Source organism: Vulpes vulpes, chromosome 2 (genome assembly GCF_048418805.1).
Source record: "Vulpes vulpes isolate BD-2025 chromosome 2, VulVul3, whole genome shotgun sequence".
NCBI lineage: Eukaryota > Metazoa > Chordata > Mammalia > Carnivora > Canidae > Vulpes > Vulpes vulpes.
The window spans coordinates 45,103,495-45,130,931 of NC_132781.1; the positions used below are offsets into that span (position 1 = coordinate 45,103,495).

General features: G+C 49.5%; 1 protein-coding gene across 1 annotated transcript in view; it reads left to right on the plus strand.

The window, feature by feature from the left end:
- RPH3AL (rabphilin 3A like (without C2 domains)) overlaps positions 1 to 27,437 on the plus strand; it is a 146,216-nt gene that overhangs the window by 50,392 nt on the left and 68,387 nt on the right. Inside the window, 3 exon segments of the mRNA XM_072747929.1 lie at positions 9,359 to 9,470; positions 14,788 to 14,931; positions 18,344 to 18,473. Of these exon segments, the coding sequence (XP_072604030.1) occupies positions 9,394 to 9,470; positions 14,788 to 14,931; positions 18,344 to 18,473 (351 nt within the window). The 5' untranslated portion in view covers positions 9,359 to 9,393.

Consider the following 27,437-nt stretch of genomic DNA (forward strand, 5'->3'; position numbering starts at 1 on the left):
TCTAGGGACGTTTGTCAGGCACTAGCTTCCTCGGGATTCCTGCCTCATCTCCCAAGCCCTCAAGCCTTGCCTCATGCATAATTAGCCCAAGACACCATAGAGAGATTCCTTCTAGTTTCAGACAGGCCTTTGAGGCTTCCGGTCTGGATCTTTCATCCTCCTGGTGTGGTGTGACAGGTGGAGGAAAGGTAGATGTCTCAGCTCACCTTATCTTGCTATTAGCATGGTGCCCATATCATGGTAACAGAACAGATGTCAGGGCCTGTTGCTAAGGGTTCCCTGGAATATTAATACCTGGGCGTAGAGCTGAGGGCTCTTACAGGCATCTCGGAGGCCTTGGGAAGCACCAGCTTGGGGGCAAGTATTTTTTATATTCATCTCTGCTTTTTCTCCCTCCATTTCCCTACTTCGTCTGCTCCCCACCCTCTACCCTGGCCCATCACAGCTAGCTTGTCTTGGGATGGCAAACTAGACAGTAGCGGATGTATAGCCCCTCTCCCAGGCTGCCCCGGGCAGGCATGGTTAAAGGCACATGTTCCCCCAGAGGCTGGATACAGGCTCTGAATCCTTCCCAGGGCAGCTCTCTGGATGTTGGCTCAGACTTGGCACCAGGATGAAGCCTCTTTTCCAGCCCGGCACTGGCCACCTGAGAAGGCTCCAGGCCCTTCCTCCACCCTCTGTCCTCACTCTGGACAGAGTGAGGGCGGGAGTAAACGGATTCTGTTGGCCCCTCGTGTCTCCTGTTTGCCTCCCTCACCTGGTCTGTCGGCCTTCTCACCACTCACAGTTTTGTCTTGTTTTTTTTTTTTTTTTATGATAGTCGCACAGAGAGAGAGAGAGAGGCAGAGACACAGGCAGGGGGAGAAGCAGGCTCCATGCACCGGGAGCCCGACGTGGGATTTGATCCCGGGTCTCCAGGATCGCGCGCTGGGCCAAAGGCAGGCGCTAAACCACTGCGCCACCCAGGGATCCCCTCACCACTCACAGTTTTGAAAGTCAAACTCCAGACAGCTCTAGGAGGGGTTTGGCTGGATATTGAGGTCCAGGTCGGGATTTTATTTACCAGATATAATTTGTATCAGTTATATGTTTCCGTGATAATGCCCCATGACAACCACCCCCAAACTTGACAGTTTACAGCACTTATTTATTGTTCCTAAGTCGGTGGGTCAGCTGTCTGTGGCTCTTGGCTGGACCCCACATTTCATTCATTGTGCTTCGGCAGTGAGAAAAACCTCCTGCGCCTCATATGGAGAGACGCGTGTTCACTTATCCTCTCACTGGCTGTTTGGAGCAGCCGTGTACTGTGCTTGCTGCTGACTTGTATTTGCCTTTGCATGTGGTGTCCCCTCCTAGACCCTGTGGTCTCTTTGAGCCTGTTCATTTGGCCTGGTTTGTTCCTACTGTTTTCTCTGTATCATTTCTTCTCTTTCCACAAAGTTGTCTATCCACACCTGGGGGAGTCATCAACAAAATCAAGGAGGCAGAAAATGCCAGGGTCCAAAGGCAGGAGACTGAAGCACATCAAGGACAGGTTATTAGCTTTGGTAACGAGGGCAGTTGCCTCTCATCCCCATCCTGGCCCCGAAAGGCAGAACAGAGAGCCCCAGGGTGTGTGTGTGTGTGTGTGTGTGTGTGTGTGTAATCCTTCTCAAAGGGCAGATTGTTTGGTAGCTCACCACCCTCTGTTACCTCAGAGAGAGTGTGGGCTGCAGTGTTTCCCAGCTCTGTTAAAGCAGTTGTAAGTTTTGGAAGGTTGGGGGTCTGACAACGGTGTTTTCTTGGGTGATTAGTGACGATTGTGCTGCTCTGGGTGCTTTTTTTTTTTTTTTTTTAAGATTTTATTTATTTATTTGAGAGAGAGTGAGTGAGAGAACATGAGCAGGGGCAGAAGGAGAAGCAGACTCTGTGGAACGGAGAGCCGGATGCAGAGCTCAACCCCAGGACCCCAGGATCATGACCTGAGCCAAAGGCAGATGCTTAACCTATTGAGCCACCCAGGTGTCCCAGGAGTGTGCTTTTATCTCATCCTCACCAGGAACCTGGGGTGGAGGGAGAGCCCCTGGCCCTTTTTGGAGAACATTGGCTGGAGGTTCTGTGACCACCTGGGTCACTTGGGGCTCTGTGTTCACCTCTGTGTTCACTCTACTGGATTCTGAGCGCATGAAACCCTTTAAGGGGCAGAAGGTTTCTTTCAAGTAGATATGAATGTTTGTGGAGAGGAGACCTTTTTAATTTAATTTTATTTTATTTTATTTTATTTATTTTATTTTATTTGTTTTATTTTTTAAAGATTTTATTTATTCATGAGAGACACAGAAAGAGAGAGGCAGAGACACAGGCAGAGTGAGAAGCAGGCTCTGTGCAGGGAGCCTGATGTGGGACTCGATCTCTGGACTCCAGGATCACGCTCCTAGCCAAAGGCAAATGCTCAACTGCTGAGCCACCCAGGCGTCCAGAGAGAAGGCCTTTTTAGTGATTACAGGACTATGTGCATTATAAAACCAACTTGGGAGTGTTCCAGATAGGCTTTTCCATCTTGGAATCTTGGGATGGAAAATACAAAATCTTCATGAGGCCAATAAGACAGAGCTACAATTCTGTCACTACAAGAAGAAGTGGACCATTCTAGAAGCACCTTCAAGAGAGTAGGGTGAGGCCTGTGAGTGAAGGCTTTGAGCGGCTATAAATGTCAATGTGGTAAAAGTTGCCTCAACAATATATTAGAGAAAAAGTATACTTTGCCTTTGAGGAATTTGTACTAAGGAAATGATCAGAGATAGGCACAGAGGTTCATCTCCCTGATACCTATTTTTGTGTTGAATATAAACATAATAGAACAGGGAGGCCTCAGTGACTCAGCGGTTGAGCATCTGCCTTAAATTCAGGGTGTAATCCTGGAGACCTGGAATCGAGTCCTACATCGGGCTCCCTGCATGGAGCCTGCTTCTCCCTCTGCCTGTGTCTCTGCCTCTTTCTGTATCTCTCATGAATAAATAAAATCTTTAAAAATATATAATAGAACAAAATTGGAAACAATCTGTGTGCTCCCAAGCAGGAAAATGATAAAATACAGAATGCTAAGTTACAATTAAAACCCATGTTTTTGAGAAATTTTAATACTGTGAGAAAGTACAGCGTGAGAAGAAAACAGCAAACAGGACATGTAGTGAGAATCGATTTTACTTGAAATCTCTACAGAAATACCTGGATAAAATTGGGAGGCCTCCTGTTGAGATGTCAGGAGTCTTCCTCTGGGTGGGTGATGACGTGTGTGGGCTGGTTTTCCCTGTGATACCCCGTAGAGCCTAGGAGATGCTGTGTGCAGGTGCGTCATGGCCATGGCCCCTCAGAGACGGCCAGCCATGACTGTAGTGTTTGCTGGTGGTGACTAACACCCAGGGTGATGTGCTTTGGACTTGAGGGAAAGGAGAATTAGGTCTCCTGCAAGAATGAGTTGGCTTTCACAGATCTGCCTCAGAAAGTTGCTGGAGGCTCCAGAACCTCCTTCTTCCCCCACCCTGAAATGTATCAGGAAATCCTAGGCAGGCATTTCCTGTTCCTGGTTCCTGGTTCCACCCACACACACACCCCACACACACCGTGAGGCCCCCTGAGCCCATGGGCTCCTGAGGGCACAGCCTCTGCTAACTTGGCTAGCCTCACTCAGCAAGATAAAGGTGGCACCTGGAGGCTCAACGTCCTAGTGGAGACCTTAGGGCACGCTGGCCTCTTGAGGGGAGGTGGCTCAGCTGCCAAGCCACTGGGTGCTGACTACCCTGTGGGGAGTCCTGAGGAACAAAGTGTTTTGTGAGTGAACAAGTCACAGAGCATGGTTGGAACCCAACTCTGCTCTGTTGTCTGAATTACTCCTTATCTGGGAACAGCCATCTCTCTGATGAAGTCAGTTCCACCCAACAGAGTCACTGAGCACCTGCTTTGTAGCAGGCTCTGCGCTGGGCTCCAGGATGGAGAGAGGAGGAGACACAGGCCCCTAAGAGCCCACAGGCCTGTCGGGGAGGAGAGAGGAGCAGACTGTCAGTAGAGCAGGACTCTGGGTCCCCAGGTGTGAGCCCACCTCCCCCAGGAAGTCTTCCTTCCTCAGCAGAACACACACACACATGTGCACACACCCACAGGTGCACACGTGCACAAATGCACACCACATAACCTCTCTCCTTCCCACTTAACAGCTGGAAGGATTTCAGGGACAGGCCTGGCCCCAGCAGCCTGTTCTCCCCTTGTTTCCAGAGGAGGCCAGAGCTCTGTGCAGCCCTCTTTCCACAGACCCTGTGGCCTTCTCTCTAGGCCCTTGGCTGAGTCCCTCTTTCCCCCTGGGGAATTGCCAGGGGGAATCTCCTGCCTTTCCACTTGCCTCCTTCTAGCCCCTGTGTGGTTCCCTCATCAGTTGATTTTTGTCCAGGCATTAGCATTGGTTAAGACAAGGGTGTGGCCCACATTCAGCTCCCCTAGCACTGCTCTTTGGAAGCTTGAAGGACCCAGCTCGTAAGAGGGCACAGGTCTGGGGAAGGGGGCCTCCCTGGCCCTCTTCCCAGAGTCCCCAATGGAGGGGGGCCCAGCCCAGGGTGTGTGAGCACACAGTGGTTCTGGATGAAGAGGGTTAAGGAAGCCGGGAATGGGGCTTGGCTGGAGAGTCCGGAAGCTGGTGGTTCAGACTGAAGAGATTTGGAGAACCTACGCTGCCTTTGTTGGCAGTTCTTAAAATGTGGCTCCTGGAGCTGCCCTTCCCTCTCACCATCTGTCCCGAGGCTGCTCTGTGTGGGTGGAGGACAAGTGTGCCTTAGGAGACGTGTGTTAGGTGCAGCCTGGGCAGAAGCCCCAGTTCTCTCCCCAGCCACCCCTGTGGACATGCTCAGCCGGGATCTTAGCATCATTGAAGACCTGGCCAGCCAGTGTTCACAGCCCCAGGCCTGGGAGTTGACCTCCGCCTCCTCAGTCTGGGTGGGGGATAGAGGGATGCCTTCTTGCTCCCGCCCAGGGGACTAGGCTAGGGTGGGGCTCACCACCTCCCAGGTTGGAGCAGCCACCAGCCTCCTGCCCCAGGTCCGGTTTCCCGGTTTCCCGTCTCCCCACCTCCACCCCCTGTGCCTCCCTGCGCAGATTGGCAGGGAGGGTTGACAGCTCAGATTGCTCAGGGCAGTATCTCCAGCCTGTCCATCTCAGCCCTTTTGGGGACCTATGAGAAAACCGAGGCCCGAGGAAGATAACTGACTGGTTCCTGGCCTTCCAGTAGGTCTGCATAAAAGCCAGACTCTCTCGGGTCTCTTTTCTCTCTTCTTGGAGTCTTTTTCCCCCCTTCCTTTTTTACCCCAAATCCTCCCTCTGCCCTATGGCAGAAGGTGATCCAATGCAGAGATGTTACTATGGAAAGAAGGGTTAGTAGACCAGCACAGTTTTAGCTGTGTGACCTCGCCTCAGTCTCTTAACCTCTCTTGTTTCTCTTCTGTCCAACAGGAAAAGCAGTGATTAGATTCAGGAAGAACAGAGCAGAGTAGCCTGTGGGTCATTGCAGACTTGTTTGAGCTAAAGTTTTCAAAAGAAAAGAGGAATAGAACTCAAACGAGGGGTTGGGGGGTTGTGGTACCTGGGTGGCTCAGTCAGTTAAGTGTCTGCCTTTGGCTCAGGTCATGATCCCAGGGTGCTGGGGTGGAGCCCAGGATTGGGCTCTCCACTCAGCAGTCTTGTCTCTCTCCACCCTACCCCCACTCATGCTTTCTCTCAATGGCTCTCTCAAATAAATAAATAAAAATCTTTTTAAAAATGAACTCAAATAAGTCAGAGGAAGGATAAATGTTAGCTTGAGGGTTTTCTTGACAGTGATCCCTAAGGATTTTGCCCTCTTTAGAAGTAATCCAAAGGGGACAAAAGGGACTCATTCCCTAAAGATTGATTTTGGCCTGTGAAGAACTGCTGCCTCTCTACTCCAGTGATGCTGTCTTCTCCTGGATGTCCCCACCTGTCCTCACCAGAAAGGAGGTGAGGGTTTGAGTGTGAGAGCATAGGACCCCTTCTTTCTCCTCAACCCCCCACGCCAGCTCCATACACTCACTGTTTAGAAGCTTCTGCAGAAGATGGAATTCCCACCCTGAGGTTCCCTGGCTTGCTCCAAACTTCTGGGGTCTCCACTGGTGTGCCCCCGCTTCTATGGGGGTGCCTAGTAGAGCAAAGGGGCCACCCCTTTCCTCACTGTGTCCAGCTGCTACTAGACAGGCAGGAAGGCTTGGGACCCTCCAGTCCTGGGAGCTGTGGCTCGGGATGTAGCGCCCCCTGCAGGTTGTGGCAGGAGCGGTGGCATCTGTGAGATGATCACAAGTGGCCAACTGGATGCCCAGTTTACCCAGGCACAGCCTCCTGATCAGGGAGGCCCTCATCACTTTTCTTTCTTTTTTTTAAGGTTTTATTTATTTATTTGAGAGAGAGAGTGAGTGAGAGCCCAGGGTGGTGGAAGACAAGAGGAGGAGCAGACTCTCCACTGAGCAGGGAGCCTAACATGGGACAAGGTCCCAAGGACCCTGGGATCATGACCTGAGCCAAAGACAGACCCTCAACTGACTGAGTCACCCAGGTGCCCCACTTCAATTTCCTGAAACTCGTATTCTTTTAAAAAAATAATAAACAGGGCTAATGAATTATAGTATATTCTAAACGTTTACTTGGAATAGAGTAATGCTTTTCACACCCACCTGGCAGTGTGATTGTGCTATTCACAAGATAACAGATTCTGGAAAACAGCAAAACAAACCATAGAGCACTGAAGGCTGGAAGTGAGATGCTGGTTTGCACTTGTTTGATGAGTGTGTCATTTTGACTCTCTCTGTTTTCCTGGATCATATGTTAGCCTTACTTGGGAGAAGGTCAAGACTTTCAATTTGAGGAGGCTTTTGGGATGGTGGCATCCTAGTGCCAGGCCTGGCCATGGGGTCTCCACACGTGGCTCTTTAGGGTCTGGATGTGCCCAGGGCTCTCTCCAAGGTTGCCCACAGAGGAGAGCAGGTGCTTGGATGTACTACACACGGAATAGAGAGACCACTGCAGTCAAGGTCATGGGTTGGGTCTCTGTGTGGATCAGTAGGCTACTGTCAACACGCTGCCCCCTGCTGGTCATTATAAAAATCGGTGACCTTGGTCTGGCACAGTAGGTCTCAAACTGATCCAGGGATCCCTGGGGCGGGGGGTATCTCCAACACCTTTCAGGAAATCCACAAGGTCAAAACTATTTTCATAATAATAATAAAATCCTGCATCCTATCCTCTCACAAATATACAGAAAAGGATAAGTTCATTAGTATGGTTTCAGATGCCACATTAGAACTAATCTTTAAGAAAGTACCATCTGTTGAATTCTGGTACAGTATGAAAGAAGAATATCCACAATTAACTGGAAAGACTGTGAAAATACTCCTCCTTTTTCCAGGAGTACATATTTGTGAGAGTCTAGATGTCCTTCATGCACTTTAACAAAACCACATAATCACAAAAGATTGAACAAGAAATCAGATATGAACATCCAGCTGACTTTTGTTAAACTAAACATTACACAGATTTTAAAAAATGTGATACATAGCTGTTATTTTTACTAGTTGGTTTTGTTATGGAAAATATAGCTTTTTATTACTTTTTATTTTTATTTTTTAAATATTTTATTTATTCATGAGAGACAGAGGGAGAGAGAGAGAGAAAGGCAGAGACCCAGGCAGAAGGAGAAGCAGGCTCCATGCTGGAAGCCTGACGCGCGACTTGATCCTGAGACTCCAGGATCACACCCTGGGCCAAAGGCAGGCGCTAAACTACTGAGCCACCCAGGGACCCCTGGAAAACATAGCTCTTTAAATAAAATATGTGAGCATCTAATATGTTTATTGTTTTTTGACCAGTATTTCACCTTTATGGCCAAATAATATTCCATTGTGTATAGATACACCATATGATATCCATTTATCAGTTGGCAGACATTTGAATTATTTCCACTTTTGGCTGTTGTGAATAATGCTGCTATGAACATCCATATACAAGTTTTGGTGTGGGCATGTTTTTACTTCTCTTGCATATATACCTAGAAGTAGTTTCTGGGTCATATGGCAATTCCATTTAACATTTAAGGCACTGGATGCCTCATGGCTCAGTCAGTTAAGTATCTACCTTTGGCTCAGGTCATGATCTTAGGGTCCTGGGATGGAGCCCTACATCAGGCTGTCTGTTTAGGGAGTCTGTTCCTTCCTCTACCCCTGCTACTCCCTCTGCTTGTGTTCTCTCCCCCTCTCTCTATCAAATAAATAAGTAAAATCTTTAAAAGAAATTTAAGGCATTGCCAGACTAATTTCAGTAATTTAAAATAAATTCAGTAATTTTTAAGAGTATGAAGGAAGGATTCCTGTGTTTGAGATCTATTGGTCTAGATTGGATTGGACCAGGGGAGTGTGGATAACTCAGTGCAGGCTTTCATCTTTGCTCTGGGATTGAGTTCCCCCTTTTTTCTCCCCCCAACACACTCTCTCACTCTCTCTCTCTCTCTCTCTCTCTCTCTCTCTCTCCTTTCAGAATACGTGAGCAGTAGCCTTATACTAGATAATCCAAGAGCTGGTCATAGCCTTGATAGCAAGGAGAAAGGCAGCTGAGCTAGACTGTACATGTCAAACCAACAGGAAGTTCTGGAGCAGGGTTGGCTCTCTGCAGAATTCCCAAGGGTACCATCTTCATCGTAGTCCTGGTGGACTGTGCCAGGGTACTCCTACAGTTGTACAGGGTGGCAGTCCTGGCTGTAGCTCCTGCTCCCCACCCTCCTTCCTGCTCTGGGGAGCACTGTGATGGCCAGCAGAACATGCTGGGGAGAAGAATCCATGAAGATGGCCAATTTTAGCTGCACCATGGGCCTGGAGGTGCCATGATGGGTCCCCCAGGTTTGAGAGTGGTATAAGGGTTCCCCAGGTTGTCTAGATGCGTGCATCCTGGACCTAGCCCCTCCTGCTAAGCACTGTGCTCAGTACAGTAGGGGCTGTGCTTGGGAGGAGCAGAAGTCAGGAGGCTGCCAGCCAAGTTGAAGATTACTGAGATGTGCTTCTTCCCCCCTCTTTCTGCTTCTGACTTGTGATGTCCTGCCAGTCATGTCCAATTTGGTCACTTAGCTACATGAGCCACCTAGTTAACCCTCCCAGAATTATGATCCTTTTGAAAGAGGAGCTTTGAGGGAACAGTATTTAGTTGGAGGATTCTGATGACAAGGCATCCACAGGCGGCCAGGTTTGGGGATGCACTGGGAGTGCCTGGTGCGTGAGGGACCCTAGCTGCCATCTACACCCCAGCTGATGATGTGCTCTTTGTTTTTCCCTTCTCACCTCAGATGTGACTCTCTGTCCTGGCTGGGCACTCCAAGCCATGGCTGACACCATCTTTGGTAGTGGGAACGACCAGTGGGTTTGCCCCAACGATCGGCAGCTCGCCCTGCGAGCCAAGTGAGTACCTCCAAGGCCCTGCCCGGCCTTCCCTTCCCTACCTCTCCCCAATTCCCTCCTTTTTAGGGGCAAGGCTCAATATCAGGGACTCAGAAAGAGCCATTTGGAGACAAGTGCATGTCTAATGCACACCACACTCCAGGCCCCGCGGTCAGCACTTAACAGCCATTCACTTATTTAACTGCCATATGGAATTGACCCTCATTTTTATGAGGAAGAAAGGGAGGTTGAGCCCCTTGCCCAATGGCAGGGTTGGGACCCACACTTAGGCCCACCTGTCTCCCACGGCTACAGCAGGCTACAGGGGATCAAACCACTTCCTCTGCCTTCTCTGCTGAGAGTATAAATCCCCATCACTGAGCCTTTGGTCCCCAAACCCCCAGAGGCAGGAAGCCTTGGATACTTGGATACCTACTTCATGGTGAATGCCTGGCACTTATAGGACAGAGTAAAGGCTTGTTAAGTGAACGAAGTGTTGCCGTCTGGGCTGAAACACACAGTCCACCTCGAAGCATCCCCAATCTCCTTTGTGCCCTGTCAGGGTCTCTCTGATTCTTGTTTTTCCCTTAGGATCCCAGTTTTCCTGTCCCCCCCGCCCCATCCTGGTGGCCCCTCAGATGCAGTTAGGTTAGGCCATCTCTACCTACTTTCCTCCCGTGGCCAGAGGCCTGGGCCTCCTGGATGCCTTTCCTGCCTTTCAGTCTTCCCCATCTATCCAGGGATTTGGAGGTCCCTGGTGTCTGGTAAGCCCAAGAATGCCTCTCTATCTGTCAAACCATGCCAATTATGGAAGCCAGCATTTCCCAAATGGGACCAAGTTCAAGAAATTTGCAATTAGATGTTATAGGCCTGCAGGGGGACAGAGCTGAAACATCAAAGACAGATTGAAAAACTAATCCAAAATGCCCAAGAGTTGAGTCCTGCCTCATTTGCAGGAATCTCTGTGCAACAGTTAATTTGTTCCTCTCACTGGGATGGCTTAGCTCTGTTTGGTCCCTGCACAGCCCCCATAGGGGAGAGACCAGGGAAGAAGCCAGCCACTCTCCCTCTCTGCTCTGATCCCAGGCAAGATGATGTGTCCTCCCTGGCAGGATACAAGGAGCTGGGGAGAGCTGTGCTCTTGTACCAGGGCCTAGTGTGACCCCTGGCAGCCCCTTTGGCATTTCCATCAGTTCTCCCTGACCTCGTCTTGCACTCAGCAGCAGCCAGAAGCTGTTGTAGCATCTTTGAGTAGAGCAAATGTTTTTATCTCCTCCCCAGGGTGTGCTGCCTTGTAATGCCAGGCTTCTTGTAATGCCAGGCTCCGTAAAGAAGAGTACTACAAATCTTGCATCTGGGTGCTGTCCCCTGATGGTTCCTCTGGGAGGTCCGGGAAAGTTACGTTCCCTGGCTTCAGCTCAGGTCTGTCCTCCAGAACCATCAGACATTTTCTAAACCCCTACTATGTCCCAGGCACTGATTGCACAGCAGTGAACAAGATGAACATGGTCCTTCATCTTAAGGCACTGATGGGGAGACGTGAACATTATACATGTAATTACCCATGTGTAGCTACTTCTACAGTGGAAACAGGCAGTGGAGTGAAGACAGATGTTGACTTAATCTGGGGGTATATAAAGGCTTGCCTGAGAATGTGATGTTTGAGTCCTGGAGGAGGGATAAATATTAGATGGACATAGGGGGAAGGAGATTCTAAACAGAAGGAAGAACATGTGCAAAGGCCCTGAGGTAGAAGGAACAGAATGAATAGAGGGCCTGACAGGAGGCCCGTGTGGCTTGAATGCAGAATGAGGTGGTAAGCAGGGTAAAAGGAAGTTGAGGAAGTGGGCAGGGGCCAGATGGTGTAGGACTGGTCCTCCAGGCACATTCTAGAGGAAGAGACAGAGGATTCCACCTGGCCTTGAAATAATGTTTAATCCCCATGATGGACCCATGCTTGGGCCTTCTGGGAACTCTGAGAATGAACTCAACCCATCTTGAAGGTGATCTTCACCAGGAATCTTTTTTTTTTTTTTTAAGGTTTTGTTTATTTATTCATGAGACACACACACACACACACACACACACACACACACACACAGAGTCAGAGACACAGGCAGAGGGAGAAGCAGGCTGCCTGCTGGGAGCCTGATGCTGGACTCAATCCGAAGACCCCAGGATCATGCCCTAAGCCAAAGGCAGATGCTCAACCACTGAGCCACCTAGGTGTCCCTTCATCAGGAATCTAAATGAAGTCTTTTTTTTTAAGGTTTTATTTATTTATTTTGGGAGGAGGGCGTGAGTGGGAGGGCTGGTAAGAGGGAGAGGGAGAGAGAGAATCTCAAGTAGATATCACACTGAGCACGAAGCCTGACAGGGGGCTCCATTCAAGATCATGACCTGAGCCAAACCCAAGAGTTGGACGTTTAACTGACTGAGCCACCCAGGCATCCCCTAAAAGAAGTTTAAAAAAGAACAGGAGTAGCCTAGTGGACAGGAGGTTTGGGAGGTGGGCAGGCACTGCAGATGGAGGGTGCAGCATAAGCAAAGGCTTGGCTGCAACCCAGAACACAAGGAACTAGGGGCAGCTTTGGCAACCTGTGTGAGGCCAGGGCAGCTGAGAGATGAGGGCACTGTATGGGGGGCCGTACAGATGGGGGGGGGGGCAGGTGCCACTGATGATTCTTCCTTGGAGCTTACAACCACAGCTACATTTGCTGGCCAGGAGTTGGCCACCTTTGGCAGTATGGTGGGGCCTTTAGGGGAACAGGATGCTCAGAGGCAACCAAGGCCAGATGTGGGAATTGCAGTCTGACTGGACAGGAGCAGTGGGCCAGGGGAAGAGGTTGAATGAGAGGACAGATTGTCAGGGCTTGGTCGGTGACCAGATGGAGGCAGAAAAGGAGGCTGAGAGGATGCCCCAGGGAAGCCTGGAGGGTCTGGCAGCAGCCACTGGCCATGGACTCCTTTGGGTCAGGAGGCTGGCCAACCTCTGACTTGCCTTCACAGAGCCATCTAACTGCTCTCAGCCTCTTTACCCCACTGAGAAAAGGAGAGGCCCAAGGGGAGGCCTGCCTGATAGGATGACAGGAGGGTCTGGTGCAAAAGGAGGTGTCCCATGCCCTGGACTGGCACCACGCCCACAGCTAACTGGGTAAGAACTGTACTCCCAGGATGCAGGGTGGTGCCATGCCTTCCCATTTCTGTGCTCCTTGGCCTGCCTTTTCCCTACGTGGTGCGGCTCTGAGCTTGAGGACCCTGTTTCCCAGTTCTCCTTCCCTGGCCCAGGGGGTCACACATGGAGGGCATCCTGGCCAATCACTAACTGCCTGGTCCCTCAAATGCTTAGGTGGAGAAAACATGCAGGTTGGGATGGGAGTGTATTCCTTTTCAGGGCCTAAACCCATTGAGTCTGCCCGGGAGATGGAGGAAAGGTGGGTGTGTGCTCTCCTGCCCTTTCCAAGGACTGGCCTCCCCTCCTCTGTCCCCCAGCCCCACTCCTTTCCCGTTGTTGGCATCCCCCAGCCCTATGAGGACTGCTCCAAAAGTATTGATCTAGGGCAGTGCTGCTTTTTTTTTTAATATTTTATTTATTCATAAGAGACACACAGAGAAACAGGCAGAGACATTGGCAGAGGGAGAAGAAGGCTCCCTGCAGGGAGCCCAATGTGGGACTCAATCCCAGGACCTGGGACTACGACCAGAGCTGAAGGCAGATGCTCAACCCCTGAGCCACCCAGGTGCCCCTAGGGCAGTGCTTCTCTTTGAATTGGAGACATAAGCAGTCTAGAAGTCTGGAGACCTTCGGTGCAGCACATGACTATTATGTCTTTGCACCTTTGCACATGTGGCTTTCTCTGCCTGCACACCGTCTCCTTCTTTCCATTGGCTAAGTTCCTGTTCATCCTGCAAAACCCTTCATGAGCACTGCCTCTTTGGTCTAGCCATTCCTGATGGTTCTACCCATGAGAATTACAGTAATCATCATTAACCACCACTGATTAAGCAATTGGGCATTTGCTATATGCAGAGCACTTTGCATACCCTGCCTCATTTAATCTGCATGGCTTCTTTTAAAGAGACAGATCAGGTAATCTGGGATGAGCAGCTGCCCACATTCTCACGGCTGGGAAGGGACAGAGCCTAAGATAAGACCATCCAGTAGACTCCAGTCTGAGCCTCTCACCTTAATCAGCCTGCTCTCCTTACAGAGAAAGGACATGTTCTTTAGCTCTCCTAACTTACACAGTGTCGACAGTACATGAACTGTTGGTTGCAGTAGCTCGGATCAGGCAGTGATATGAGAACACCAGTGTCAGCTCATGACAGGGAACCACCAGGAAGGCATCCACATCCTCATCCTCCTGCCCTGTGTCCCGCATTGAGGACCCTTGGTTGCTGTCACCACTTCTTTTTTTTTTTTTTTTAAGATTTTATTTATTCATTTTATTCATGAGAGAGACAGAGAGAGAGAGAGAGGCAGAGACACGGGCAGAGGGAGAAGCAGGCTCCTCACAGGGAGCCCAATACGGGACTCGATCCTGGGACCCCGAGATCACATCCTGAGCCAAAGGCAGACACTCAACCCCTGAGCCCCCCAGGCGTCCCTATTGCTGTCACTTTTTAGGGAAGTGGGTTTAAGGAAGTAGGGGCTGCCCTCCTGCCCTTCAAACCCTCTAGTTTTCAAACTGCTCTGTGCATCTCCTTTTATATTCAGGGTTCATTTTTAATCTAATTACCATTCTTTCCTGTTCCATAGTAAGTTCCATTTCCCTTATATGCCTCAGATCTCTGTCTTTTTTTTTTTTTTTTTTAGATTATTGATTGATTGATTTGAGAGATGGAGTGTAAGAGAGAAAGAGAGCATAAGCAGCAGGGAAAGGTAGAAGGAGAAGCAGACTCCCTGCCAAGCAGGGAACCCAATTCGGGGCTTGATCCCAGGACCCCAGGATTATGACCCGAAGCCAAAGGCAGATGCTTAACCAACTGAGCGACCCAGGTGCCCTCAGATCTCAGCCTTGATGACCTTCTATACTCTTCCTTCAAAGCCCCACGTGCTGTGGCAGTGACCTTCTCTGTTTGTCCAGTGGGTCACACCCCATGCTCCTGTCTCTTGCGGTGCTAAGGTGGCACTGCCATCTTTGTGAGGCCCAGTGGCTGGCAGGTGGTCAGAGCCAGCATTCGAAACCTCTGCCCTGTTCCCTGAATCCCTCTTCCTGACACACTGCACCTGGGCTGTTCCCAGACTGTTCTCAGCAGGGGCTTTGTGATGTGGCACTATGGGGAGGCCTGAGTTTGCACTGTGGTGGCCTCAAGGCTGGCTGTGTTCTCTCTCCAGGCTGCAGACAGGCTGGTCTGTGCACACCTACCAGACAGAGAAGCAGAGGAAGAGCCAATGCCTCAGCCCAGCCGAGGTGGAGGCCATCCTGCAGGTCATCCAGAGGGCAGAGCGGCTGGATGTTATGGAGCAACAGAGAATTGGGTAAGGGCTGCTTCTGAGCTGGGGTAGAAGCAAGATCCTGGAGAGGGAAGCAAAGTCCTTTTGTGTCAGATCCATGGGCTGAGAGTGGCGCCCTGAGTCCTAGTGACTGCTACCCCTGGGAGTGAGTCTGCTCTGCCCGAACACTCCTGAGGTGTAGATGTGTAACCCAGCCCCACAAAGCCTTAATACACTCCTCTGTAAGAAGTGGATAGTGGCTCCTGTGTGGGCCCCAGGCCGTGGGGGGGATGAATGAGCATGGTGACATACATCAGGGGCTCTTCACCTCACATACAGGAAGGTCGGCTGTGGTTCAGCCAGAGGAGGGATTCAAGTTGGAATTGAACCTAAACCTCCGTGTCCCAGTGAGGGTTCCAAGAGAAGAGCTGCTCTCCAGCATGTGTTCTAAGCTCTTCTCCTGGCCCCCTGCACCCAGAACTGACTTCTGTACAGCCTTCAGACAGTTTGTTGTGTCCATTGTTTAATTACAAAAGCAATTCATACCTCCTAGAAAATTGGAAAAACACAGAAAAGCACAAATGCAGTGCACTGCACTGGGCAGGAATTCATTTGATTCTGCTCTCCTTGTTCTTTTAGTCGTCTTTTAGTAGTCTTTTGTTTATCAAATGTGAGATCATTTAAGAAGTCAGACCTTATAGAAACGCATAGTTCTAAATGTGAAAGCACCACTACAAAGACCACTGCTGCCCAGTTTGTTGTATGTGCCTTGATAAGGCGGACATACTAAGGGCAGTTTATTACAAAAATGGTGTATATCAGACAGACTGATTGTCTTTAGCTCTTTCCTTATCTAAGCTGGCTAACCCTGTTCCCTGCCTAATCCTTCCAGGATCCTGCAAGAAGCTGTGCAGCCCCAAGCTCATGACTGACATGCCAGCACCCCCTGTGTCCCTTGGGCTCCCCCAGGAGGGCGTGCTGGGAGCTGGCAGGGAGTGCTTCATGTGGGTCCTCCCACGTAGCAGGAAGTGTTTGCACCCCCTCATCCATCTGTCTGGCCCCCATTGTGAACACTGGTTTTGACAGAGCTAGGGAATGCCCCAGAAGGCAGTGCCTCAGATTAAATGTCTCAGAAGGAGGAGGTGTATCCTATGGGTTTCCATGAGTTAGAAGGCATGGGCTGTACTGACATGGGTCCCTGAGAGCAGGCAGTTCAGGCCCGAGCTGGGTCTGGGCTTCAGCAAGGCCCCTGGGTGAGAGACAGTGGAAGGGACCTCTGTGGAAGTCAGGAGTGCTTGCTGGAGGGCATGTAGAGGCACCTTCCCCTTGGCCCCCCAGGGAGAGCCTGATCACCTCAGGGGAGAGTATAGGGTTGCTATGAGATGAGGGCCTAGGCGTTGGGAACCACCTCTTCCGAACTATGTAATTCTGGTGGAAAGTGACTTTACATCTCTGGACCTCAGTCTTCTTGACTTTAAAATGGGGGGAAATAGCATCCTCCTCCCTGGGGGGTTGAGATAATGTATCTGTGCTCTGTCCTCTGTTCGTTCATTCAGAAATTTTCACTGAGTGTCCCTTGGGTACTGGAGATACAGGCCAACAAAACGGAAGTGGCCGCCAGTTTTGTGAGGGTCATAGTGTTGCCATGAAAAGAGGGGTCATAGTGGGCTGAGAGGCCATGGGACCCTGAGGAGAGTCACCTACCTTGGCTTAGCAGGGTTCTGGGATGGGCTCCTGGGCACTCAGCAGCACAGATTCAAAAAAAAGCTCATTTTTCTTTCTTCCTCCAGCTGCTTCCTCTACCCACTTGCTCAAACCAAAACCTCTGTATCACCCCAGATCTCTCTCTTACCTCCTCGCCCCCTATCTCCATGGATGTTGCCTCTGTCTCCCAGACTCAGTGCCCATTCACTGGGCCTCCTACCACCTCCTGCTGGCTTCCTCACCTGCCCTCCCCCACTGTAGTCCTGGTTTTCCATGGATGCTTGGAGTGAGCTTTTAAAAATGCTGTGCGAGGGCAGCCCGAGCGGCTCAGTGGCTCAGTCTTTGGCTCAGGGCATGATCCTGGAGTTCCGGGATCGAGTCCCACATTGGGCTCCCTGCATGGAGCCTGCTTCTCCCTCTACCTATGTCTTTGCCTTTCTCTGTGTGTGTCTCTCATGAATAAATAAATAAAATATTTTAAAAAATTAAAATGCCACTTGGGGACACCTGGCTGGCTCAGTCAGAAGAGCCTGTGACTCTTGATCTTAGGGTCCTGAGTTTGAGTCCCGCATCAGTGTAGAGATTACTTAAATGAATAAATAAATAAATACAAACTTTAAAAAATTACAATAAAAATTTTAAATGTCCCTTAGATCAAATCAGCCCTCTAATTAAAACTCTTCAGTGGTGGGGCACCTAGGTTGGCTCAGTGGTGAAGCATCTGCCTTCCACTCAGGCCGTAGTCCTGGGGTCCTGAGATCAAGTCCTTCATCTGGCTCTCCACAGGGAGCTTGCTTCTTCCTCTGTCTATGTCTGCCTCTCTCTCTCCGTCTCTTGTGAATAGATAAATAAAATCTTAAAAAACAAACAAAAAATTCTTCAGTGGCTTCATGTTGATCTTAGAAAATAATCTAAATTCCATTCTGTGTCTATAAAACCCGTGTAATCTATCCGGTCCCCTCCTCATCCCTCCAGCATCCTTTTATCCCAGGCTCTGGCAGGCTCACAAGGCAGTGGCCACACTGGCCTCCCTGCTGTTCTAATGTGCCAAGGCCTTTGTCTTTGTCCCCTGCCCTGCCTTCCCTCTGCCTGGAGTGCCCTCCACCTCCACTTCACCCTAACCCCACCCTTGCCCTGCTCTTTACCTGATTTGGCCTTGTTATCCTTTAGCTCTCAGTTCACATGTTCTCAGAGGGGCCTTCACTGATCACCACCTGACATGCCCTCCCCATCAGTCTTCTCCCCAGTCTGGAGCTGTTTCCAAGATACCGTATCTTCCTCTTTCCTTTGTTTTTCACTCTAGTTTTCCTGGTACCTATCTTCCATGTGTTTTAAGCCTCGAGTTATTTTGGTCAACAAAACAGAGATAGAAACTTCCGTCCTGAGATTACGCTGGGTGAGACACTTATTTGATTTCATAGCACTTCCCTTGTCTGAAGTCAGTTTGCTTGTTGACTTGTTTATGGACTTTATTAAACGTAAGTTCTGTGAGAGCAGGGATCATGTCTGTCTATCTCTGGCTTGCTGCAGTATTCCTAGGGTGTGGCACGTTGTTGGTACTCAATAGTTGGTGAGTGAATGAATGATTAGGAGGTAGCTTGGAAAAGAAGTGGGGCAGGGAACAGTACCCCAGGTGAGGGAACAGCACATGGGCCATGGTCTAGTGCTGGGGCCCTGTGGCAGCCATACCTGGACACTGGTCAGGTTGAAGATAGGAAACATTCCATCTGACTCTGTGTGTCCTGTGTTGCAGACGCCTGGTGGAGCGGCTGGAGACCATGAGGCAGAATGTGATGGGGAATGGCCTTTCCCAGTGTCTGCTCTGTGGGGAGGTACTGGGCTTCCTGGGCAGCTCATCAGTGTTCTGCAAAGACTGCAGGAAGGTAAGGCCCTTCTCTGGTTACCCAGTCTGGACCCGTTCTGTGGCTTTGCACCCTGGCTTCCATGAGTGTATGTTGTATGTGTCTGTGTGTGTCCATGTATGCATGTGTATGCACATGGTATCCTGTGCTGCTCGGCAAGAAGAATTAGGGCCTAAGGTTGAATGGCCTGGCTTCTAGGGCCAACCCTGGGGAGTGGACCTCTGGATCCCACAGGCCTGGGTATAAATCTAGCTATTTCACTAGCTGGATGACCTCAGAAAACTTGTCTAATATGTTGAGCCCTATCTTCTGCATCTGTAAGATAGAGATAATGATAACATGTACCTTAGAAAATCATAAAGATTAATTATATGCATAGGTCTTAACTTTGGCACATAAGTACTCAATGAATTTTATTAGTCATTATAAAGGAATAAAATTCTCCACAGGACCAATCATTGTGCTAGGATTATGCTCCTTATTCTCTTGATCTGCTCTTGACCCCTGACCCCTCAAATGAGAATGATCTTTGCTGCAAAGTCAAATGGATTTTTCCCTTTTCTTATACTCCACTGATTACTCTAAATTATGCCCCATATTAAATTGTTACATGTTGAGTCCAAGACTTCTTTAAAATAACTTTTTGTTTTTTCTGGAGTTTCTAATTGTCTTTTTTTGTTGACTCAAGTATAATATGCCTTCTAATCCTCAGGATTATTTAGCATCTCAATTTTACTCTATTGCATGGAGCCTACATTTTTTTCTCCCTTTTAGACTTTTAGTTCTACTCCAGCATAGACTAGTTGCTGCATAGCTGTTATCATGGTCTTCCCTCTACTGCCCTCCTAGATTAGAGAGCTGTTTCCAAGATGCTATATCTTCCTCTTTCCTTTGTTTTTCACTCTAGTTTTCCTGGTGGAACCAAAAACAAAGAATGATCAAATAAATAAGAATATTTCAGGAAATAAATAGTACATTCTAGGAAGAAATAACAGGAAATAGAAGATTGGTGATGGGGCATGGTGGGGTGGTTAGAGCTGAGAGGACCATGGAATATAGAGAAGACAAAGAAGTAAACATGGACTTAGCCACATGGAAGTCATTGGCAACCTTATTAAGATCATTTTGAGTGGCAATTAAAAGCTGGATGAGAGAATCCAGATGCAAAAAGGTCAATATACCAAACTAGTAAGTGGAAAAGCCAGGATTTCGGCTAAGGTCATTTTTCCCTGTTTTGTAACATGTGGTGAACTGGGCTAAGGAATGTGGATTTGCTGGTGAAGGGTCCCAAGAACAGTGGAGATCTGGGAGGGGCCTGGATGACAGGATAAGGGTGGGCACCTTCCATAGTCCCTGAACTAGATACTAACATAGGCAGCAGGCAAAGAGACTTGGAATGTCTTGTTCCCAGCCCTTGGGTAGATTAGGTTATACTTTGTGACTTCTGCCTGGGAGAATGGAGCCCAGCAGCCTGTTTCCACTCTCTGCCCCTAAACCCCACTGTAAATGCTGTAAATATTCAGGTTTATAGGACCATGATGAAGGAGCAGAGCCTTGTCTCTTCCTCTAGAAAAGTCTAAGACGTCTGCTATTGGGGCAGGCTGCTGTCCTGACTGCCAAAGGGTCCTTGGAGAACCAGGCAGTCTGGGACTGCCACTGTTGTCTCCCCTCCCCTCCACTCTTCTAGATGCTCTTGACACTGGCTACCCCATGATACCCTGGAACATTGGGCTGGTGCAGTTTGAAATTGTTCTTATTTTGCAGCAGGCTGAGGACCTAGTCTTGGCTTGGGCAGCAAGGTGAGGAGGCCTTTAAGTTTCCAAGAGGAGTTGCTCCTGGGTAGAAGTGGGAGGAAAGGGTGCTAGCTGGGGCCACAGCTGAATAGTGGGCATTGTGCGTTTTCTTCTCCATCCTCAAGAAAAGCATGTCATTTGTTTGCTCATTCATTCATTCTGCAAATAGTAGAGGGCCTGCTGTGTGCAAGGCCTGTTCTAGGTACCAGCAATAGCATGAATGAGAGAGACAAAACCCTTGCTCTCATGGTGATTTTTTTCCAGGAGTGGGAGAAGGGAGACAACAGACAAATAAAATACTGTCAAGTAGACTGAGGGCTCTGTAGTAAATTGAGGGCAATATGGTAGGGTATGGCCAGGAGTGCCTCTCTGAGCTCAGACCTGAGCACAAGCAGGAGCCAGTTCTGGGAAGATCTGAATGGAAAAGGGTTCCAGGCAGAGGAAGCAGCAAGCATGAAGTTCCTGAGGTGGAAACCCACTGGGCATGTTCAAGGAGCTAATGAAGGCATCAGAGACATGCCCATCACACAAGAGCTTCGTAAGTCAAGGTCAGGAGTTGAGATTTGATTCTAACCTTCATGGGATGCCACTGGAGTGTTTTAAGCAGGGTGTGATGTGATCTAATTTGTCTTTGTGAGGGATGAGCCTAGCTGCTATCTGGTGAGTGGATTGCAGGGGGACATAAAGTAACAGTGGGAGATAAGTTAGGCACTGCCTGTCATTAGGGGTGAGACAGTGGGGCTGGAGACAAGGTAGCACAGTGTGGGGGTCACATGTTAAGAAAGTCCGTCTTTTCACTGTATCTGAGCAGGTGGGTGATTGAGGGTCCTGGGAGGAAAAGCGGGCGCCCTAGACTACAGACAGGCCAGAGCAAGGGATCACTTGGTCCATCCCGTGTGATGGGTGACTGTGGTCCTTCTGGGCTTGCCAGTAAGTGCCGTTTCAGTGCCCACGGGTATGGGTTGCAGCCCCAGCTGGACTACAGCACAGTGACCTCATACGAGTCACTTAACCTCTCTGGGCTTCTGTTTCTTTAACTGTAAATGGGATAGGAAAGCTACTTATATCACCATTGGATGGGTGTGAGGAGGAGATGAGCTAAGAGGGCTCATCTCAGGCTCGGAGGAAGCCTTTAGCAGAGTGTAGGGTCCATTTCAAACACCCAGTATGGGATACCTGTTGCTGTTATTATTAAATCCACTCTAAGGTTCTAGCTTTTGAGACTGCCCACGTGTTACAAAGAATGGAACTGACCTTTCACAAAGCTCTGGTAGATTTGGTGACACCACTGGTCTTAGCTCAGGCTGCCATGACAAAATGCCACACACTGGACAGCTTCAGGAACAGAAGTTTGTTTCTCGCTGTCGGCCGATCGACTTTCTAGCAAACCCCCATCCTGGCTAGCAGACTGCCGTCTTCTCACGTGGCAGCAAGCCAGCTCTGGCCTCTCTCTTTTTATAAAAGGACACCAGGCCTCCTGGATCAGGGCCCCAGCCTTATGACCTAATTTAACCTTAATTACCTCCTACAGAACCTGTCTCCAGGACAGTCACAATGGGGGTTAGGGCTTTAATATTTGAATTTTGAGAGGCTACAATTCAGTCCATAACTCCCCACATTTTCCTTGTTATAACTCATGTTTTCTTTTTTTTTAACTCATGTTTTCTTGAACTTAAAATTGAAGTTCCCCACAATTAGTCTCATATTTCTGATAATTTATATAAAACTCCCAGATGTCTTTTTAGCCCTCCAGCATTGGATGTCCTGAGCCAACAGAGAGATGCCTTGGCTTTTGTACAGTACCTCATATCAATGTTAACACTCAGTCACTTAACTGTTGTGGGCTAATTCTGGGTTAGGGGAATCCAAAAGGAGAAGTGTCTAGAACAGTCATTTCCCTCAGGTCCTGATGGTCAAGGTGGGCACTGTATTCTCTAGAGTGGTACTCTACCTGGCTGGACCCAGGTTCCAGGATGAGAGCAATTGAGAGATCTGCCTGTAGGAGCTGGCTCCTGGAAGCTGGGTGGGCTTCTGAGAGGCTGAGAGTAGCACAAAGGGTGTTTGGAGGAGGGAAGGACAGCACAGCAGAAGCACAGAGCAGGAAACAGGCTGGGCAGGGACCTGTCTGTGAGGATGTAGGCCCTGAGGGCAAGGAGAAGGGGGCTGAAAGAAGGAAGGACCCAGGAGAAGGCATCAGATTTGACTTGGGAACAGGAACCTTGGGGGAGGGGCAGGGCAAGATCCTGGGGACTGGAAAGCCTGGGGCAGAGCTGAGATCTTTGGGAAGGAGAAGGGGGTTGTTAGAAGGAAGAGTTATTTGAGGACCAAGCTGCATTTGAGCAGAGTGGGCAGGTCTATAGGGCATTAGGTCCACCAGGAAATAGTCAAAGAGATGCAGACAAATACCCTGGGGTCATTCTGTCAGATGGTGGTCACTTAGGAGCCAAGTCCCAGAAGAGTCAGGAGCAAGGCCCAGACTTAACCTTATAGCCCTTCTGAACATCTGGGAGTGGAGGGACAGTGGCCTCCATTCAGTCATCCAGCAAGTATTTATTGTAGGTCTGTGTTTGCAAGCCCTGGGAATACAGCGTAAAGACACACAGACCCCTGCTCTGAGAGGGGAGTGTTAAATGGTTGTGGATAATTAATTACAGTTGTAATTGGGGTTACTGAGGCAGCCCTGGGGGCTGAGGGAGTCTAACAGGGCACTGGACCTAGTGGGGGTACCTCAGGAACCCTCTACTCTGGGCTCACCAATTTCTGAGGAGCTTCCCCTGTTTATCTCCATGTCCACCTTCCACCTCCTTCCCTTTTGCCTGGAGCCCTGGGTGCTGGGAGGTGTGCATGCAGGGGCAGGCTGCAGAGAGGGGATACTGGGAGATCTCTGACATGGGATGCATCTAGATCTAAGCCTCAGGTGCTCTTGGCCACATGAAGCTGTCCCCAGCAAGAGCCTTGGTGTATTTAGCCATAAGCTAATGAGTGTGCCAGTAGAGCCTGTGATGCCAGTCCTTGATGCCACGTCTGTCCCCTCTGTAATTGGGCCTGCACGCCCAGGCTGCCAGCCCTCATTATCGAGGGCCGTGGTGGGAAGGGAGAGGGGCTGGCTGGTTAATTAGAGAGGCCTGGTGCTTCTGATTGCTTAGAAGCTGAGTCAGCCAGCCTTTGGTTTGATTGAGAGTGTTTTCACCAACCATGGGGAGCCAGACAAGGCTGCAGCAGAACCAGCCTGAGCCCCAGATGGCACTGTCACTATGCAGGGGAAGCAATTGCATTTTTTCTGGTCTTAGCCAAAATGTGTTCCATGGTTTGGGCACAGAGGGGTCTGCCCATGAAGCTGTGGGCTCTGTAATGTATGCTGAGTCCCTGGGGAAAAGGGACTCTTTATATTTGACTCAAAGCCCTTAGAGGAAGTCCAGTTCATTGGGTTAGTCAGGGATCTAGCCTGGTCTAGGGAAGCATGGAGGGAAGGGACCATGCCTGAACCAGATTCCTTGATTCCTGCCCCCTACCAAGGCTCTGAGGAGGTATGTCCTGCAAAAGTCAGCCCAGACCCACAGCCAGGGGAGCCTCCAGGAACCTGGGGCTGCTAATCTCATCTAGAGGGCCCACCTCCATGACCTCATCTCACCTTAGTCACCTCCCAAAGTCTCCCCTCCAAACACCATCCCAGTTGGGGGTAGAACTTAACACATGATGGGCAGCCCCAGTAGCTCAGCAGTATAGCGCCACCTTTAGCCCAGGGTGTGTGATCCTGGAGACCCGGGATCAAGTCCCACGTCGGGCTCCCTGCCTGTGTCTGCCTCTCTCTCTCTCTGTGTCTCTCATGAATAAATAAATAAATAAATCTTAAAAAAAAAAAAAAAAGAACTGTAACACATGAGTTTTGAGGGGGCACCTTCAGTCCCTGGTACCTACTGAACAGAAGCTCTGGGGGTGGGGATATTGATCTGTGCTCAACAAACACTCCAGGAGAAGCCGATTGTCTTTGGTTTGAAAACCTCTGCTGTAAGGTCCCAGACCCAGACCCAGCTAAGGACAGTGTTAAAGTCCCTCTGCTCTTCCCACTCCCCTTGTCCTCCCCCACACTTCCCCACCCTCACCCCTGCACCACACACCCACCACCAGCTCAGGGTCCCCCCACCCTCCTTCAGGCTGTGCTTGCCCTTGCAAACAGTAGACACCGAGGCTGTGGTCTTTCAGTCCTTGTGATGTCCTCTAGGGTTTTTAAAGCCCTTTCACAAAACTCATCCTTTTTGATCTTCAGGACAAAGCTGTAGGGAGAGCACGGGTGGTGACACTGTTCCCCAGCCACACAGATGGAGAGCAGTGGTTCATCTGAGGTCACGTGGCCTACTTGGGTTCCCCACCCCACCACCCCCCCCCCCCGCCAGGTGGTGGGGAGCTCGGTCCCCCAGGGGTGTTCGCTGGGCCATGCTATGTCTCCACACCCTCAAGCCAGAGCAGTCACAGCATTTCCCTTCCTTGGAGAAGCAGGGCTGTCTTTCAAAAGAACGCAGGAGAAATATATTCATGGGTTAAATATGGAGAATTTTTCTCTAAAATCACGAATAAGACAAGTTTTATGGATCTTTATCACTGCTTCTATCCACATAGAACCAGCAGCCAGGCCAGGGCAATCAGGCGAGGAAGGAAATGTATGGTATACAGGTTGGAGAAGCATAGCTAAAGCTGTCATTATCTGTGAATAACATCGTTATGTAACTAGAAAGTCTGACAGAATCTAAATACAAATGTGTACAATTAGCAGGTGAATTCATTAACAGGGTTGTTGCATACAAGTTCAATACAGGTGTAAGAAAATCAGTATTTCCATACATCTGAGACAGAAATGAGAGAAAATAAGAAGTACAATTTAGGACAAGGGAGCCACTGATATGCAGAGAATGGTCTTTTGAATAAATAAGGCAAAGCTATCTGGATATTCATGTGGAAGAAAATGTAAATTGACTTTTAACTCACGCTAGTCACAAAAGTCAACCCGCAATTGATTTCAGATTTACATGTGAAAGGTAAAATGATAAATATTTTTGGAGGAAAGATAGACCAGTCAATAAAGAATGAAGGGGAAGTCACATTAAAGTCGAAGAGTGAGTGCCTGTGTCAGCATGGAAGATGCATTTGGGGACCCCACACACACCCAGATGGCCCTGTCAGGGGACCACCCTCCCACCTGTACTCTGCCTAGTGCCAGCAGTGTGGTTAGCTGGCTGCCCTCACCACCACTGGGGGAAACAGCTTTCTAGCCCCACCCTCCAAGCCCTTCAGAAGCAGCCTGAATGTTCTCAGGATGTACCCAGCGCAAAAGCTAAATACCTGCAGCGGGATGGAACCTACCTTGAGGGGCCAAGGGCCTATGTGGGCCAGAGAAGGGAGCAGCCCTTTGGAGCCAGCTCTGCTCCCTAGGCCTGTCCTTGCAAATGAAATTGACTTTCATGAAGGGCTGTCTCTCTCCAGAATTCTGTCCTTCATTCATTCTGTGGTGTTAATTGCGTACTGACAATACGCCAGGCCATGGAGGTACCTGTGATGAACAAGGCAAGAGGCAGCTCTGTGCTCATAAGCAGTGCTCATAACCCTGACAATCTGTACTTCTCTCATGTCATACCAGATACTGGTCTAAAGGCTTTTCACACATTCACTTACTCAGTCCTCCTAACAACCCTATGGGGGCAGCACTGTTAGCATCACCCTTTTACAGGTGGGGAAACTGAGGCACTGAGTGGTTAAACCTTGCCCAAAGTCATTCAGCAAGTTAGTTATGGAGTGAGGATTTGAAATCACGCAGGCTGGTTCTGAGCATCCTGGCTGTGTGCTGTGGCCCTACCTCACCTCTGTAGAGTATATGGCCTAGAAAGGCAAGATGGACAAGAATAGCTAAATACAATAATTTCAGAAAGCGGTGGGCAAAACATGAAGAGCAGGGGGAGGCACAGCAACTGCCAGTTGGACGAGAGGAGGAAGGAGCTATTTTATTTTGGATGCACAGCATGGGTCTCTATGAGATGACATTGAGCTGAGACAGTGACAGGACACTTACATTGGATCTGAAGAAAGTGTCCCAGGCCAAGGGGTGTGTGGACGAGGTGCTGGGGGTGGGGGGGGGAGAGTGAGGCACAAGTGAGAAGCAGAAGGAAGAAGGCCAGGGAGCCTGGGTAGGGAGAGGGCCCCACGAATGACCCCTCAAATCTCTGTAGTCTGCCCCTTGCTTGGCCTACAGAGTGGGGCCGCCCCACCCTGCTCCTTGGATTGACTTGAGTCCCTCAAGACAAGAGGTAATTTTTTCAAATGTTGTTTAATTTGTAGGTAAAACGTATGTAACAAAAAATTTACGATTTTAACCGTTTTTAAGTATATAGTCTAGGGGCATTAAGTACATTCACACTGCTGTCCTACCATCTCCAGAACTTTCTCATCTTGCAAAATGGAAACTCTGCATCCATTAACACTAACTTCCATTCCCACCCACCCAGTCCCTGGCACCTGCCACCCTCCTTTCCATCTCTAGGAGTCTGACTTCTTCAGGTGCTCATGTAAACAGAATCATACAGTGTTTGTCCTTTTGTGACTGGCTTCTTTCACTTAGCGTGATGTCCTCAAGGTCCGTCCACGTGGTAGCTGGTGTCAGAATTTCCTGCCTTTTTAAGGCCAAATAATATTCCACTGGGTGTATGTAACACACTCTGTTGATTCATGAATCAGTTGATAGAAACATGGGTTGTTTCCACATTTTAGCTGTTGTGAATAGTGCCTCGATGAAAATGAGTTGTGCAAATCTCTTTTCAGGGCTCTGCTTTCCATCCTTTCCAGAAGTGGAATTGCTGGATCATGTAGTAATTCTGTGTCTAATTTCTGAGGAGCTGTCTCTGTGGCGGCCGCCCCATTTTCACAGTGCCGCCAGGGTGCAGGAAGGCTTGGAGGGAGTGGTTTTCCCTGCACAACCTGCCCCCTGGATGAGACAGCTGAAGGTCACTCGGGACGCCCTGTCCCCCTTCTTAGCCCCCTCCAGTGGCTCTGCTCTGGCCCATGGGGGAGGCAGCCTCATCTCCTCACCTTGTCCTTACTCCTCCGTGACCTAATTCAGATGTAGAAGACGTGCATTGGTGCCTCATTACCAAGATGGATTTTTTCATTCGGCTTACTCATGTTTCCTTAATTCCTGGGAAAAATC